Source organism: Eretmochelys imbricata, chromosome 14 (assembly GCF_965152235.1).
Source record: "Eretmochelys imbricata isolate rEreImb1 chromosome 14, rEreImb1.hap1, whole genome shotgun sequence".
Lineage (NCBI taxonomy): Eukaryota > Metazoa > Chordata > Testudines > Cheloniidae > Eretmochelys > Eretmochelys imbricata.
Window position 1 is genome coordinate 50,746,805 of NC_135585.1, and position 18,071 is coordinate 50,764,875.

The window sequence follows — 18,071 nt, forward strand, 5'->3', positions numbered from 1 at the left end:
AAAAAGGGATAATCAGTGATGGAGCAAAATTTGCAAATGATGCAAAATTACTAAAGATAGTTAAGACCCAGGCAGACTGCGAAGAGCTACAAAAGGATCTCTCAAAACTGGGTGACTGGGCAACAAAATGGCAGATGAAATTTAATGTTGATAAATGCAAAGTAATGCACATTGGAAAACATAATCCCTACTATACATATAAAATGAGGGGGTCTAAATTAGCTGTTACCACTCAAGAAAGAGATCTCAGTCATTGTGGATAGTTCTCTGAAAACATCTACTCAATGTGCAGCGGCAGTCAAAAAAGCAAACAGAATGCTGGGAATAATTAAGAAAAGGATAGATAACAGGACAGAAAATATCATGTTGCCTCTATATAAATCCATGTTACTCCCACATCTTGAATACTGCGGGCAGATGTGGTCGCCCCGTCTCAAAAAAAGATAGATTGGAATTGGACAAGGTTCAGAAAAGGGCAACAAAAATTATTAGGGGTATGGAACAGCTTCCGTATGAGGAGAGATTAATAAGTCTGGGATTTTGCAGCTTGGAAAAGAGATGGCTAAGGGGAAATTTGATTGAGATCTAGAAAATCATGACTGGTGTGGAGAAAACAGATAAGGAAGTGTTGTTTACTACTTCTCATAACACAAGAACTAGGGGTCACCAAATGAAATTAATAGGCAGCAGGTTTAAAACAAATAAAAGGAAGTATTTCTTCACATGACGCACAGTCAACCTGTGGAACTCCTTGCCAGAGGATGTTTTGAATGCCAAAACTATAACAGGGTTCAAATAAGAACTAGATAAATTCATGGAGGATAGGTCCATCAATGGCTATTAGCCAGGACGGGCAGGGATGGTGTCCATAGCCTCTGTTTCTCAGAAGCTGGGAATGAGCAACAGGGGATGGATCACTTGACGATTACCTGTTCCGTTCATTCCCTCTGGGGCACCTGGCACTGGCCACTGTTGGCACACAGGATCCTGGGCTAGATGGACCTTTGGTCTGACCCACTGTGGCCGTTCTTATGTTGTTATGACGTCCAACATGGAGTTAGCTCCACTTGCAGCATTTTCCAAACTGAGAACATCTAAGACGTTACTTCCCTGGCCAAATTTCCTGATGCTTGATACTACAGGAGCACCAAATGAAGCTTCCACCATATTCAAGATCTCTCTGTTGTGTGGATCACTGATCTTTGAGCTGGGCCTACTGTGTGGATCACTGATGTGTGAGCTTGTATTGAATCTTTTGCTGCAGTCAGCCTGTTCCTAGGGTCTCTCAAACCTTTGTGGATTCTCTGATGTTTAATGAGGTGAGGTCACTGAATGAAACCTTCCCCACAGGTAAGGCATTTATGAAGTTGTGACCAGGGTCCCGGGAGGTGGGGGGCACACTGAGATTGCTCAATTAGGACGAATTGCAAAGAATGGGCTGACAATCCTCAAAACTGGTGGCTATTCCAATACTTAGATTCACCAAGCCACCAACAAAGCAGCTTCTGCAATACCTTACTGGCTACACAGAGGCCAAAGCACAGTTCTCTTGAAGCAAGCCAACCTTCGACTTCCTCCCATACAGCGCAGTTAAACATGACGGGGCTTACTGAGAATCTTCTTCATCACGTAAAACTTTCTACCAATCCCAAAGGATCAGATACATTACCCAGCAAGTTAATGAATTATTTAGTTCTGACCGAAATAAACACTTACAGCCGGTTCTTATTAACTAAACTAAGATTTCTTACAACAAGAAAAGAGAGTGTATGGGTTAAAAGATCATGCAGAGATGAATAGAGTCTTTAGGTCAGTTTCACTGTAGAGATGGTGTATTAGAATTGCAAAGAGTCTGTTTCAGAATCATTTAATCAGGTATAGTCCAATGTCCAAATGTTCGATATCAGGGCGGTCCAGCTGGGACTGGAGATCTCCATCTTATAACTCAAACTCACCCCAAATAAAGCTTAAGCACAACTGAGATAAAAGGATCATGTCCCAGATCATATCCCATATTCAGATTTTTGCAGCCTTTTGACAGCACACAGCCCTTGGGTGAACAATAGGATTTTGAAGTAACCTTCTCTTACCTAAATCTCAGTGGAAATTAATTACATGGATTAATATAAGGTAATTATTCATAAAGCAACTCATAGACAATTTACCACAAACTTTACAGAGACATATAGACAATGATATTATTACACCCAAGATTTATCTATATGTTAATATTTCCTATTCATCTCAGATTTAACAACATACAGTGGAAGACAGAAAACTTTTGGTGACTTTGTTACAGTATATTCTAACAAGATGCAAATAAACATAGACTATTACAATTACTATCTTCTTCCAGTTCTTTAACCATACAGGTTTACATTTCAAAGCTCTAGCTTATCTAATGCGGAATGGCCCTAATTACCATTTACACACATTTCTAAGACAGCACTAAAAGTAGAATCTGGGTCAATTATTCTGAAAGTTAACACTTTCAGACCATGTGTCACCGAAGTTTAGATCCTGTGTGGATTCTCCCATGTTTAATGAGGTGTGATCTCTGTTTGAAACCTTTCCCACAGTCCAAGCATTTATGTGGTCTCTCTCCTGTGTGGATTCTATGATGTAAAACAAAGGCTGATCTGTTTGTGAAACTTTTCCCACAGTCCAAGCACTTATGGGGTTTTTCTCCTGTGTGGATCCTCTGATGTATTATAAGATGTGATCGCTGTGTGAAACTTTTTCCACATTCTAAGCATTTGTGGCATCTCTCTCCTGTGTGGATTGCCTGATGTTTAACTAGGTCTGATTTCCGTAGGAAACTTTTCCCACACTCTAAGCACTTATGGGATCTCTGTCCTGTGTGGAATGCCTGATGTTTAACAAGTTCTGACCTCCATATGAAACTTTTTCCACAGTCTAAGCACTTATGGGGTCTCTCTCCTGTGTGGACTGCCTGATGTTTAACAAGGTCCGACCTCTGTATGAAACGTTTCCCACAGTCTAAGCATTTATGGGGTCTCTCTCCTGTGTGGATTGCCTGATGTTTAAGAAGGTCTGACCTCTGTATGAAACTTTTCCCACAGTCTAAGCACTTATGGGGTCTCTCTCCTGTGTGGATTGCCTGATGTTTAAGAAGGTCTGACCTCCATATGAAACTTTTCCCACAGTCTAAGCACTTATGGGGTCTCTCTCCTGTGTGGATTGCCTGATGTTTAGCAAGGTCTGACCTCCGTATGAAACATTTTCCACAGTCTAAGCACTTGTGCGGTCTCTCTCCTGTATAAATCGCCTGATGTTTAACAAGGTCTGACCTACGTATGAAACTTTTCCCACAGTCTAAGCATTCATGGGATCTTTCTCTTGTGTGGATTACCTGATGTTTAACAAGGTCTGACCTCCATATGAAACTTTTCCCACAGTCTAAGCACTTATGGGGTTTCTCTCCCGTGTGGATTGCCTGATGTTTAAGAAGGGCTGATCTGTTTCTGAAACTTTTCTGACAGTCCAAGCACTTACGGGATCTCTCTCTTGTGTGGACTGCCTGATGTTTAAGAAGGCCTGACCTCTGTATGAAGCTTTTTCCACACTCTAAGCACTTATGGACTCTGTCTCCTGTGTGGATTGCGTGATGTGTAATCAGTGCTGACTTCCAATTTAAACAGTTCCCGCACTCAGGGCATTGATAGGGTTTCTCTTCCATGTGGCTTCTCCCATGGTTATTAAGGTCTGAGCAGTTATTGAAGCTTTCCCCACGGTCAAAGCATTGAAGGGATTTCTCTCCAGTATGGATTTTCTGATTTGTATCAAACTGTGATATCAGAATGAATCCTTTTCCACATCTGGGGCAGTGGCAGGGTTTCTCTTTCTTGGGATTTGTCTGCTGGGCTGTGGGATCCTTGTCTCCTCCCCCACAGTTAATAGATTCATCCACTTTCTGCCTTGGGTGGTTTCCCAGCAGCCTCTCTGACCTCTGCCAATTTCCACAGGCTTCTCCCTGTTCCACGCACTGGGAAAAACTCTCTTCAGCTCTTCCCACAAAGGTCCCCTGTAGTTCCACTTCCTCAGGAACTTTCTGATCTTGATTCCCTTCATCCTTCTCACTCACTCTCTCATCACCTGATGGGAGAAAGACAATCTAGACAGGAGTCATTGTGCTGCGGAGAAAGAGGAATAGCACTGAGGGAAAACCAAACACAAAGACTGAGTAATTGGATTCTTCCTCCACATTCCACCCAAACTTTCACAGGGAAGGAAAGTTGGGAAGAAAACTTCTGCAGCTAACGGGCTGGGTGGAAAGCCATGAGACATATCTGCTGACTACAGCCCTGCCCTGCGTGAGATGAGGAAGAACTGAGGGAACTCACTCACACTACATTTTTGGGATTCTCAACCTTTTCCTTCATTCCCCGGATGGTTTCTGTGTTAGTCCTCACCTGTGCAGGGGCCTCTCGGGATCTCTCTTTCCTCGCAGGCCTGGAGATCGGGCATCCACGGCTCTTCCCCTTGTTTCATCCGGGCGATCAGGTCAGGTTTGGGAATGGGAAACCCTGCGCAGGGGGTGAAATCAGACCAGATCAGGGTGCATGGAGGATTGAGAGAGTATTTGTCACAGAGAAAAGAACGAGGAGTACCTGTGGCACCTTAGAGACAAACAAATTTATTGAACCATAAGCAAGGCAAGGCAGTGCATTTACCAGTATCAAATGGAAATCCACCGAATTCATGAACAAACTTGTACAGATACAGACAGACACCATCTTCCTTTCCAAATGCAAACAGGTGGACATCATATCAAAAGGTATGAAGGTAAAAAATCCATTACAATCTACTTACCACACAGACTATGCTGACAGATTGTGCCACACGCTCTCAAAGAAACTGAAATCACCTGATCAACATCCTATACAGCAAACAGGGAAAGATTAAGAATGAGCTCTCAAAACTGGAGACTGTCATAAAAAAACAGCCTTCCACACAAACTTCCTCGTGGCTGGACTTTACAAAAACTAGACAAGCCATTTACAACACACACTTTGCTTCTCTACAAAGGAAAAAGGACACTAAACTATCTAAACTACTACATGCCACAAGGGGCTACAATAGTGGTTCCCTTAACTCACCCAGCAATATTGTTAATCTATCCAGCTATACTCTTAGCCCAGCAGAAGAATCTGTCCTATCTCGGTGCCCCTCCTTCTGCCCCTCCACCCCCACGAACATGATACAGTTCTGTCGTGACCTAGAATCCTACTTTCAACATCTCCGACTCAAGGAATATTTCAAACACACCTCTGAACAGTATACTAACCCACAGAAACCTTGCTACCAACACTACAAAAAGAAGGATTCTGTGTGGACTCCCCTTGAAGGTTGAAACAACAGACTGGACTTCTACAGAGAGTGCTACCACCGACATGCACGGGCTGAAATTGTTGAAAAGCAGCATCACTTGCCCCGTAACCTCAACCGTGCAGAACACACGCCATCCACAGCCTCAGAAACAACTCTCACAACATAATCAAAAAGGCTGACAAAGAAGGTGCTGTTGTCATCATGAATAGGTTGGAATATGAACAAGAGTCTGCTAGACAACTCTCTAACACCACATTCTACCGGTCATTACCCTCTGATCCCACTGAGGGTTACCAAAAGAAACTACACCATCTGTTCAAGAAACTCCATGAAAAAGCACAAGAACAAATCTACACAGACACACTCCTAGAGCCCCGACCAGGGGTATTCTATCTGCTACCCACGATCCATAAACCTGGAAATCTTGGACGCCCCATCATCTCAGGCATTGGCACCCTGACAGCAGGATTATCTGGCTATGTAGACTCTCTCCTCAGGCCCTACACTCCAGTAGCTATCCTAGCTATCTTCGAGACATCACTAACTTCCTGAGGAAACTACAATCCATCGGTGATCTTCCAGAAAACACCATCCTGGCCACTATGGATGTAGAAGCTCTTTACACCAACATTCCACACAAAGATGGACTACAAGCCATCAGGAACAGTATCCCCGATAATGTCACGGCAAACCTGGTGGCTGAACTCTGCGACTTTGTCCTCACCCACAACTATTTCACATTTGGGGACAATGTATACCTTCAAGTCAGCAGCACTGCTATGGGTATCCGCATGGCCCCACAGTATGCCAACATTTTTATGGCTGACTTAGAACAACACTTCCTCAGCTCTCATCCCCTAACATCCCTACTCTACTTGTGCTATATTGATGACATCGTCATCATCTGGACCCATGGAAAAGAAGCCCTTGAGAAATTCCACCATGATTTCAACAATTTCTATCCCACCATCAACCTCAGCCTCGACCAGCCCACACAAGAGATCCACTTCCTGGACATTACAGTGCTAATAAGCGATGGTCACATAAACACCACCCTATACTGGAAACCTACTGACTGCTATTCCTACCTACATGCCTCCAGCTTTCACCCAGACCACACCACACAATCCATTGTCTACAGCCAAACTCTAAGATGCAACCGCATTTGCTCCAACCCCTCAGACAGAGACAAACACCTACAAGATCTCTCTCAAGCATTCTTAAAACTACAATACCCACCTGCTGAAGTGAAGAAACAGATTGACAGAGCCAGAAGAGTACCCAGAAGTCACCTACTACAGGACAGACCCAACAAAGAAAGTAACAGAACGCCACTAGCCATCACCTTCAGCCCTCAACTAAAACATCTCCAGCACATCATCAAGGATCTACAACCTATCCTGAAGGACAATCCCTCACTCTCACTGATCTTGGGAGACAGGTCAGTCCTTGCTTACAGACAGCCCCCCAACCTGAAGCAAATACTCACCAGCAACCACACACCACACAACAAAAACACAAACCCAGGAACCTATCCTTGCAACAAAGCCCGCTGCCAACTCTGTCTACACATCTATTCAAGGGACACAATCATAGGACCTAATCACATCAGCCACGCTATCAGAGGCTCGTTCACCTGCACATCTACCAATGTGATATATGCCATCATGTGCCAGCAATGCCCCTCTGCCATGGACATTGGCTAAACCAGACAGTCTCCACGTAAAAGAATAAATGGACACAAATCAGACGTCAAGAATTATAACATGCAAAAAACAGTCAGAGAACACTTCAACCTTCCTGGACACTCAATTACAGACCTAAGAGTTGCAATTATTCAACAAAAAAACTTCAAGAACAGACTCTAATGAGAAACTGCAGAACTGGAATTAATTTGCAAACTGGACACCATTATATTAGGCTTGAATAAAGACTGGGAGTGGATGAGTCATTACACAAACTAAAAACTATTTCCCATGCTAATCTTCCCCCTACTGTTACTCACACCTTCTTGTCAACTGTTTGAAATGGGCCATCCTGATTATCACTACAGAAGTTTTTTTCTCCTGCTGATAATAGCCCACCTTAATCGATAGTCTTATTAGAGTTGGTATGGCAACCCCCATTTTTTCATGTTCTCTGTATTTATCTATCTGCCGACTGTATTTTCCACTCCATGCATCTGATGGAGTGGGCTTTAGCCCATGAAAGCTTATGCTCAGATAAATTTGTTAGTCTCTAAGGTGTCACACGTACTCCTCGTTCTTTTTGCTGATACAGACTAACATGGCTACCACTCTGAAATTTGTCACAGAGGACATTCTGTGAGTGGAACCTGTCCCCGTGCTCTTCTGGAGCTACGTGGAACCAAAGGGGTTGGGAACTTGGTCACTGGGAGAGGCAGGTGTCTGGGGATGTGAAGGGAATTGTTACGCCCTCGTCAGGAGTTCCCAGGAACTGTGCACTCTGGGGGACTTGCTGACTCACACATAGCTCTGGAGTTAAACCTCTGCTTATTTCTAAACCTGCAGAGCCCAGAGCCCTTCCCATGGCTGGAGCTATTCTCAAGAAGAGAAGTAAATAAGGATTGTGTGTGTGACTGGGAATCGATACAGACAGGACAGTGAATGAATTCTGCCCCTTTGAAAGCTGGAGGGGTGGGGATGGTTTAACTTGTCCATGGGGTTTTGACACCCACGTCCCACTGGAGAGAGCATGGAGATGCAAGGCTCTCTCGCATGGCAGCTGTGCATTATGGAACCCATTCAGCTCTGATCTAGCTGACCAGGGAAGAACCTGACCAGATTCAGACACGCAGACCCCCCACAGCTTCTAATAACCAAGGGGACAGGAATCCCTTACCCAGCGAGGTCACCGTCTCGTAGTTCTCCTGCATGACGTCCCTGTAGAGGGCTCTCTGAGCGGGGTCCAGCAGAGCCCCCTGCCCCTGGGTGAAATACACAGCCACCTCCTCGAAGGTCACCGGCATCTGAAACAACAAGAGTCCCCCACTCAGCACCTGCTGCCCCAGCCACAATCCCACTAGTCATGGGAAAGGGGAAAAAAAGTGAAGCTGCGGGAGGGCCAGAGTAGCAGAATCCCACCCCCACCCTGCTCAGAGCAGCCAGGAGGCTTCAGGGGGTGGGGAGAAGGTAAGAGCTCCTTGTCCCCCTCAGCACACGGAGCAGGGCAGTGTCTTCTCATTTCCCACACACCTGCCAGCCACAGGCTGAGACGGGAAGCAGAGCTCTGAGCCGGGGCAGGGACAGGAATCCCAACAGCTTCCCTTCGTATTTCACAGCAGCCTCTGGCCAGTGGGGTCAGGCTCCAGCCCTGGGAGTCTGGAAAATGTTCCCAGCCATGGACAAGGGGGTTGTGTCCTGTTTGACAAATATGGGAATGTCGCCTCCTTCCCTGCCACCAATGGACCTACTCAGAAAATCAGCAGGTTTGTCACACCCAGTTTCCTCCCTGCCTCTCCCTCCCCCCGGCCAGCAGCTCCCTGAATATCCCCTACCTAAGCTGGCTCCATCACAGCCTTTTCCCTTCCCCGTCTCCTGGAAGACGGGATGATCTGGAGAGACACGTGGACCTGATTCCTCAGCCTGTGGGGGCGAGAGGGGCGATGGGGGAGGTTACAGAAGGGGCTGGAGTTCATGTCACATCCCCGTTCCCATTGGGATCTTTACGTAACAGTAACAGTATCTCTGAGCCAAATGCAAGAATCAAAGGAGCCGCTTTGGAGGATTCCCTCAACATTGTAGTGTAACCCCCCCTAGATCTCCCCCTTCTCCCTAAGTTGTGCAGGGTTCAGCAGAGTCAGCAACTGGCTTGTCTTCTCCCAGCTCCTCGCCTTGTTCCCAGGAGAGTCTGTGCGCCCAGGGGATGCAGGGAGCGGACCCAGGCAGGGCTGGGAGCTGGGAATCTCCCTCTGCACTTCTTGCTCCTGCTGCCCACTCCAGTCTCTTCTCTCTCCCTTTTCTATCATCTTCCCTCTCCCTGGGAGAACGGGTGACTGCCCCGTTGATTTGAGCCTTTGCTCTCATCAGGCAGCTCAGCCACTGTCACTGCTAACAGGGGGTTGAACCAGGCTATGTCACTGAGGGCAGCAGCTCGGGGACTCGTTGACACAGGGAGCCCCTCTCAGCATCACCTCTAATGATGGAGGATAGGGTCCAGAGGGACCTAGACAGATTGGAGGATTGGGCCAAAAGAAATTTCACCAAGGACAAGGACAGAGTCCTGGACTTAGGATGGAAGAATCCCATGCACTGCTACAGGCTGGGGACCAACAGGCTAAGCAGCAGTTCTACAGAAAAGGACCTGGGGATTACAGTGGACGAGAAGCTGGGGAGAAGTCAACAGTGTTGCCAAGAAGGCCAACGGCATATTGGGCTGTATTAGTAGGAGCATGGCCAGCAGACCGAGGGACGTGATTATTCCCCTCTATTTGGCAGTGGTGAGACCACATCTGGAGTATTGCGTCCTGTTTTGGTCCCTCCACTACAGAAAGGATGTGGACAAATTGGAGAAAGTCCAGCAGAGGGCAATGAAAATGATTAGGGGGTTGGGGCACATGACTTACGAGGAGAGGCTGAGGAAACTGGGCTCATTTAATCTGCAGAAGAGAAGAGTGGGTGGGGGGGATTTGATAGGAGCCTTCAACCCTTCAACTACCTGAAGGGGGGTTCCAAAGAGGATGGAGCTCGGCTGTTCTTTGTGGTGGTAGATGACAGAACAAGGAGCAAGGGTCTCAAGTTGCAATGGGGAAGGTCTAGGTTGGATATTAGGAAACACTATTTCATTAGGAGGGCGGTGAAGCACTGGAATGGGTTACCAAGGGAGATGGTGGAATCTCCATTATTAGAGGTTTTTAAGGCCCAGCTTGACCAAGCCCTGGCTGGGATAATTTATTTGGGGTTGGTCCTGCTTTGAGCAGGGGATTGGACTGGATGACCTCCTGAGGTCTCTTCCACCCCTAATCTTCCAGGATGCTATGATCTCATTGGCCCATCCAGACTCACACCTGGCCAGAGCCAGCAGTGACTCCGGTGTGGTTGAGATCTGAATCCTGAAAGGAAATCAGACCAGGGCCTTGGGCAGACCCCAAACACTCAGAATCCAGACCCCCGGAGATCATGGCTGTGCTTTTTTTTTTACTTTTAAATCAAATAATAGGTTGGGAGCAGGGTTTGTGCCCAGGAGGGACAGGGGTTGCCTGTGGGTATTTGCCTTGTGGCTTCTGAGCCCTGAGGGGTTAGACCCCTCTCACCTCCCTATGCTTGCTTGACTAGTTCAATGAATAAAGTTCCCCTCTGGCTGCTGGGTGGGGCAGTTCCTCCCCATCTCCTAACCCTTGGGGCGGGGGAGCTACTCTTCTATCTTTCCCCACCCCTCTCCCTTCTCCCTCGTTCTCCCCTTCCCAGCCAGCTTCTTGCTCTCACCTTCTCCCTCCAGCCTCCCCTCCCCACATCCTCCCTTTCCCTTGCAGTATCCCCGCCTCAGAGTTTCCATCTATTCCATCCTGGTTCCCTTCAGTCCCATAATTCTCTCCCTGCAACCTGACTCCCCTGCATTGCCCCATCCTCCCTGCCCCTATCCCATCCTGTCCCCTGCATCCTCCTTCACCCACCTTCTGCCCCCACACATCCCTGTTCCCCCTCTTGCTCACACATCCCCCTGCTCCTCTTTAGCCTCCTCCCCTGCAGCCAGTTTGTAACTGGGAAGCACCACTCCTTGGAGGAAGGTGAGGGGAAGGTCTCTCTTCTCTGCCCTCCAAGCAGTGCCTTCCCTGGGAACTGAGAGGCTGGGATCTAGGAAGGGGGTGGTCCTGGCCAGACTGGGGGCTCTGCCCTGGGAGAGGCTCCTAGGGAGCAGTGAGAACGTTCCTGCCTTACAATATAAACCTCTCCTGTTTGCAGCCAGGGCTCTGGGATTTTGCAAGAAACGGGGATTCCGCACAGCCGTGACCAGTGACTGCAGCGAGTGTGATTCCCTTCCCGCTGCTGGGAATGAGGGACTCCACTGATTGCTCCTGTATGGTCAGGCTTTTTCCCGTAGCCATATTGTGAGGCCTAAGGCCTTTGTCAGCAGCCATGTTAGGAGAGCAGCAGCCATGAGCTAAGAAGGAGGAAGTCACATCCTCACATTCCATCTAAATTACATTAAAACACTGTAATACCAGGCTGTTAAGAAGGAGACACCGTCCTAATAGCCCCCACTATCACCAGATAAAGAAACAGATCTTAAGATGGTTAAAGAAAACTTAGTTTGATGGCATCCTGTCTGGCAAGAGATCACTTCTCAGCAGTTCTGGCTGGGATACCCTAATTTATCGTTTTGTCTTTATGGTCCCCACTTCTCTTCCATTTGTCTGGATGAGCTCTGTCTGGTTCTTTGATTGTTTCTGTCTGATAAACAGTTAATTTTGCGAGGTGGAAATTAATTAAGGGGAAGGAGGATGATTGGTTAGAGAATTTTGTTACAATATCTTAGGATTGGTTAGTAAAATGATTGGTTAAGGTCTAGCTAAGCAGGACTCAAGCTTCACTGTAGAAACTGGGGTCCAAGAAGGAGAAAGAACAAAAGAATATAGAAGAAGACGACGAAGAAGAAGTACTCACCTCTAAGACACAGCCTAAGATCAAAGCTGCTAAGAACCCTCCGCATGACCCTGACGTGCCTCAACCAGAATCCAGACCAGAGCAGACTGACCTTGCCTGGCCAATAGGGAAGTTCGCCTTGGTTTGGAGAGTATAGCACTGTATGCTTAGCATGTGTATTCTGCCTGGTAATCGTCAATAAAGAGGGAATAAGGATGTTATTCTGTAAGGCTGGTAAAAGGTCCTGCAAAGAGTACACCCTGAGCCCGAGGAATTGGGTAAAGGTGGGTGCCCCTAAAGTGCACAGGTAACACTCCCCACACCACTCCAGATCCTTTTGTGCCCTAGCAAAAAACCCATTGCACTGAAACCTCCCTGCCCCAAACCTTGCCCCTCAGAGCCTCCACGTCCCCTGGTCACAGCACTATGGGGGCATCATCCAGAAAAGCCACTGAGCCAATGGGAGGACAGAAAGGAGACATCCAGATCCTGGGGACGGGGGAGAAGGGGCATTTCTATAGAGCTCCCTGATTGTTCCAGAGAGTCCCCAATACCAACAGGGATTCAGGAGTGAGGGGGTCCCGGTCCTAGAGAGAACAGCAGGGGACACATTTTGCAGTGATACTGACTCCGTGCGTGATTTGCTCTGGTGAGACATTGGATCAGGCAGGAGTTTGGCAGACAGGGTCTCTTGGCTCCACACCAGGCTCGCTGGTTACTAGCCCTGGGCCTGGTCATGGAGGTGTCACTTGTCAGTGCTTTGCCACCGGGTTCTCTCTGGTGATTTGCAGGGTCCGATTAACCCGACACTGGTCTCTAGACAAAGTCTCCTTATGTCTGCCCCAGCCAGGCTTCCGTGCATGGAATTGTCCCTGTTAATCACTGCGGTTATTTCTCAGGCAACGTTAACCCACCACTGGGTTGCTGGCAAAACCTCTCACGTCCTCCTTATCCCTGGGGCTCCCCACTGGCATCACATCCCAAACGGCCACGAGCACAATTTCCTAACGGTAGCCGTGACCAATCTCTAGGTCCAGATGACCCGGAGAAGGCAGCAGGGCGCATGCTCAGAGGCAGAAACTAAGGCTCCCCAGGGAGCTTCTACCCTGAAAACATAGCTACTGCTGAGTGAGCTTTGGCATCTGCGGGGTTTGTCAGGAATTTTGTATGTTTCCGTGGAGCCTAAATTGGGATTTTGGCACCTAATGCCAGACTTATGTGCTTAGCCTGGGGTTTGGGTGCCTGTGTGCCACTGTGAATCTAGCCCTCAGTTAGGGTGACCAGATGTCCCGATTTTATAGGGACAGTCCCACTATTTACGGCTTTGTCCTATATAGGTACCTATTACCCCCCACCTTCTGTCCTGATTTTTCACCCTTTCTGTCTGGTCACCCTACCTGCAGTCTCTGTAACATGGCCATATGAAGCAGAAGAACCCAGGGTCCTTCGGACGTGAAGAACATCTGGGTCTCCTTCCTTTCAAAACACTTCTCAGCATCGTCAGCAAACCCTTCCCACACAGCAGAGACGAGCATGCTCTTGCGCCAAGCAGTCCACTGATATGCCAGGTTGTGAGGAAATGGGAGTGTTCTTAATGTTTTCTCTGAATACGGTGTGTGTGCCTCAGTTTCTCATATCAAGCTGGAGGGATAAGGATGTGTGATCATTGTGGAGACCCCTAGAGGGCAGGGGTGGCTGCAGACTGGCTGCCTGGGCATAGAGAATGGCTGACACTCTGTATCCTGGCAAGTGATGGATGGAGCCTGTCCCCTACAAGGAGCCAGCCGAAGGTGTTGGAGAACAGCAGGAGGGGAGAGGCTAGCTGACCTGTTTGCTCAGGAAAGAGGCAAAACACAGAGGAGGGTAACTAGGCTTGACTGAGGCTGGGCGTTGGGAAGCTGGTCAGTCTCCAGTTTGGGGACTCAGCAGGGAAAGCCCAAAGCTAGATTCCCCCCAAGATGGACTTTTCTGCATCTTCCCGAATTCCGTGCTAACAATATCTGTTCTACACTGTGCTCCCAGTGACTAAAAAACCCTTCTGTTTTCCAAACTGGCTGAAAGTCATGGCTGATGGGGGAGGTAGGCTGGAAGGCCCGTGAGGGGCATCTCAGGCTTCCCCAAGTGTCCCATCCAGGTGGACTCCCTGCGGGGAGCTCACGGTGTGAACAGGGGAGCTGAACACTATGAGGTCAGACCCAGGAGGCTTCTTGCCCTAGTGAGAGTGTGCCCCAAGGGGGGAAGACACTGCACTAGAGCCTTGCCTGGCTCCATTCTTTCAGAGCGGACCCAGGGCATGGAGACTGTGACTCTTTGACGTGTGGCTGTCGTAAACACCTATCTCCCCTCCAAGCTCTAATTGCCTTCGCTCTCAGGTGAGTAAAGAGGGAGTGGCCGTGCCAGGTGGCTGGCCTACAATGAAAACATTCAATGCAGCTTTGGAAACAAATACAGAGCATGTCTGGTAACTGCCCCACCCGGTTTCTGATGCTTCTGTACCAGGAGATTGGCCCTGAGCTCTGCACATGTGCTGAGACACAACATTAAAATGTGTGAAGTGAGTTTAGTATATTTTTGTTACATCTGCCAGACTGCCTCACACCTTTAAGAGCATCACAGTCAGTCTCACTGACATGACCATCCTCAAGTACGACAGACAATGCTGCCTTTGTAAGTTACATTTTCCTGGCAGTGCCTAGTTAGTAAGAGATATAGTTTAACGGCCCTGTGGTTAGCGAGAATGGAGAGGCTGAGATCAAAGAAGTCTTTAGAGTTTAAAGCACCAAAACTGTGGATCAATCAGGTCATTCTCATGGGACAAGAGTGCCCCTACTTGGTCTGTGTTGCTTATAAAGGGGATCCCTGTATAGCACAGCAGGATCTGCCATGAAACTATCCGGCCTTCGCTCTCCTGCTCATGAAGGATGTCCTCTCCTTTGCAGGAGAGAGAGGTGGAGCGAGATCACCTTACATTTCAACCTGAACCCCTTTAATGAAATTTTGACAAAGCTGTGAAATATCGTCATGCCGTTTCTACACAAGGCAAAACTCAGGGAAGACGAGATGAGCGCCCTGCTGCTTCGCGCCTTCTCTTTGGACTTGAAAAATTGCATGTGGGTTACACCAGGACGATATGAAACTTTAAAAATGTTTAAGAAGAGATCAAAGATGAGATCAAAGACCTGATGATTTCCAGCGCTGAGGGGAAGGTCTCCTGCACTTGTCTGTGGCTGCCCTGACTGCCACCCTCAAAATTAAGGCCACCTGACTTCTGAAGGAAAGTGTCCACAGAGGCTTTTTAAGCATTGGAATTTATGTGCATTAACTTCACACCTTTAGCATCAGACCATGCAGAAAAGTCCTGAAGAAGTAAAGGGAAGGGAACATGGGAAATAGGTGGTGGTGGGGAGAAGTCTCTGCTACTTCCTTTAGTTTTACATGTTTTAATTTTATTTCCATGATGCCTCCACAAATGGGCACAGACATGCAGATGCAGTGCCTGGCACAGGAGCAGAAGCAGGAGAGACACAATCAGTATCACAGTTTTCAGCCCATGAACAATAATGGGTCATTTAACATCAGAGTCAGCAGCACTGTCTGTGTCTATAAGAAAATGGGTGTTTTTCCCATGGGGTAGCTAACCTGCATTAGCTATTCCACTGCAGAAACATAAAGGAAGGGGTGAGGTCAGCACAGTGTGTCCCCCGGCCTGACCAATGCAAAGGAAAAACTGAACAATTCAGTTTAAAAATTCTTTAACTTTGGCCGTACAAATCAGTACATGTGCCAGAAGGAACAATAGCCCTGAAATGCATCACAACAAAAACGTAGCATCCATAAAAGGCTGTGAACTTAAAACAGGGAATTAAAAGTATAAATGATGCGCTAGAAAAATCCACATCGATCCACGCAATAAATGAAGTTATAGAAAAGTCAAGTGGGCACTTCCGAGTGTGCAGGATAGGGGGATATTTACGGAAATAAGGTTTTAAAATCAATTTTCAGTTGCAAGACTGTGGTGGGGAATCACATGTTCCCAGAAGTGTAAAATGGCATCGAACGTTATAGGATTGTACAACCATTCTAGGTATATGGATCCCTTGGAAGTGATAGCAGTAAAACTGTAAAGCGAGTGCACCCCAAAGGCTCAGACACAAAAAGGTAATAAAAGAAACAAAATGTATTGATTTCCTTATTTATAGACTTTTGGATACATAACTCTTGCGGTTTGAATTCTTGGGGTTGCCAATCAATCTCAGGGTTGTAGATCTATCCTTAGTAAAAAATACCATAGAGCAGTAATCACACAAGCAGGGAGAGACATACACACCTGCCTCCTCCTCTCCCTTTGCCAGAACTGGAGCTCTCTGATAGCAGCAGCTAATGTCTGAGCCTCCCTGTCCTGTCCCTGCAGCCCCCAGGGACAGGCAGGCAGAGGCGGATCCCACTGGCCCATCCGCACTCACCCTCTGCCAGAGCCAGCAGTGACTCCGGTCTGACTCTGGTGTGGCTGAGATCTGGATCCTGCAGGGAAATCAGACCAGGGCCCTGGGCAGCCCCCAACACTCAGGAGACACGGACCCCACCAGCACGGGTGTGTCTGACAATAATACACTGGAAGGAGGGGAGGGGAGCGTGGCAGGGGTCTGGATATTTGCCAAATAGTTTCTGAGCCCTGAGACATTAGTCCCCGCCCATGGCTGCTTAACCAGCTACAGGGAAAAAAAATCCCAGCTGGCTGCTGGACTGGGCAGTCCCTCACCCTCCCTTACCCCATGGGGCGGGGGAGCTGCCTTGTGTCGTCCCCCCCATTCTCCCTTCCCCCGCCAGTCTCCCCACAGCCTTCCCTCCCCACATCCCCCCTTTCCCTCACATCTTCCCCCCATTCCAGCCCCGTTCCTCAGCCCCACAATCTTTCCCCCCGATCCCCCTGCATCGCCCCAACCTCCCTGCCCCCCATCCCATCACCCACCTTCTGTCCCCTAAAGCATCCCCGTTCCCCCTCAATCCCCTAATGTCCCCCCCACCGCCTCCCCCTCTCTGCCCCCCAACCCCACCCCACCCCGTGCGAGTCCCAGTCCCCTCTCTGCCCCCCGCACACACCGGGAGCTGGCGGCAGCTTTCCCGGGCCCGGGGCAGGGAATCGCAGCCAGCTCCGCGGGGAGCAGCCCAGGGCCAAACCCTCCCCCTGCAGCCCGGGGGTGACGGGGGGGGCGGGTCTCTCTTACCTTCCCTCCGAGCGGTGCCCCCCGGGGCAGGGGCCGGGCCGGGAAGGGGCCCTGGCCGGGCTGCGGGCTCTGCCCTGGGAGAGGCTCCCGGGGAGCAGCGGGCAGGGCCCGGCTGGAGGTTCCCCTCTCCCGGCTGCAGCCCGGGCTCCGGGCTCCCAGCACCAGCCGCCGGGGCTCGGGGATCTCGCCGGGAGCCAGAGTCCCCGCAGCGGCTGCGAGTCACTTCCTAGGCCGGGCTGAGCCCCGCGATCGCTCGCCCCAGAGCCGCCCCCCAGCCGCTCCTGGGTCCTAGCGATCAACCCACCGCCTTGCGCACCGGAAAATGACACCCTGGCAAACTTGCATTTGGTGCCCTCCATTGGCTCCCCACTAACCCCTGCCCCCTCCTGTACCCCTAACTCCTGGTGAAGGGCAATGCACAGTGCAGCGCTTGGGGAATGCAGGCTGCATTCCCCACTTGTGCACCCCGCACCGTGCATTGCCCTTCACCCCAACCCCTGCCCCCTCCTGCACCCCAACTCCCGCTCTGTGCGTTCCCCCTTCGCCCCAATGCCTGCACTCCCCTCCAGTGCCCCTAACCCCTATACAATCGCCCCTTTACCCTAACCCCTGCTCCTGCCCCCTAATGTAACCCTCAACCCTGTACCGTGCCCCGTCACCCCAACCCCTGCTCTGTGCATGCCCCCTTCACCCCAAGCCCTCCCCTCTCCTGTACTGCTAACCTCTGTACTTTTCCCCCTCCACCCCAACGCCTGTACCCATCCTGCACCCCTAATCCCTCCATTGTGCGTGCCCCTCACCCCAGTCCCTGCATTCCCCTCTTGCACCCCTAACCCCTGCACTCTGAGTCTCCCCTCACCCTAACCCCGCATCCCCCTCCTGCCCCCACGTG

At 49.3% G+C, this 18,071-nt stretch overlaps 1 protein-coding gene across 1 annotated transcript in view; it reads right to left on the reverse strand.

Annotated features, from left to right (window-relative positions):
* LOC144274769 (uncharacterized) overlaps positions 1-16,566 on the reverse strand; it is a 42,580-nt gene extending 26,014 nt beyond the window's left edge. The window contains exons 1-5 of the mRNA XM_077833853.1: positions 16,418-16,566; positions 8,870-8,957; positions 8,215-8,341; positions 4,434-4,547; positions 2,539-4,116 (exon numbers count right to left, since the gene is read on the reverse strand). Coding sequence (XP_077689979.1) covers positions 2,539-4,116; positions 4,434-4,547; positions 8,215-8,341 — 1,819 coding nt within the window. The 5' untranslated portion in view covers positions 8,870-8,957; positions 16,418-16,566. The remainder of the gene's footprint in view (positions 1-2,538; positions 4,117-4,433; positions 4,548-8,214; positions 8,342-8,869; positions 8,958-16,417) is intronic.
* Between the last annotated feature and the right edge of the window lie 1,505 nt (positions 16,567-18,071).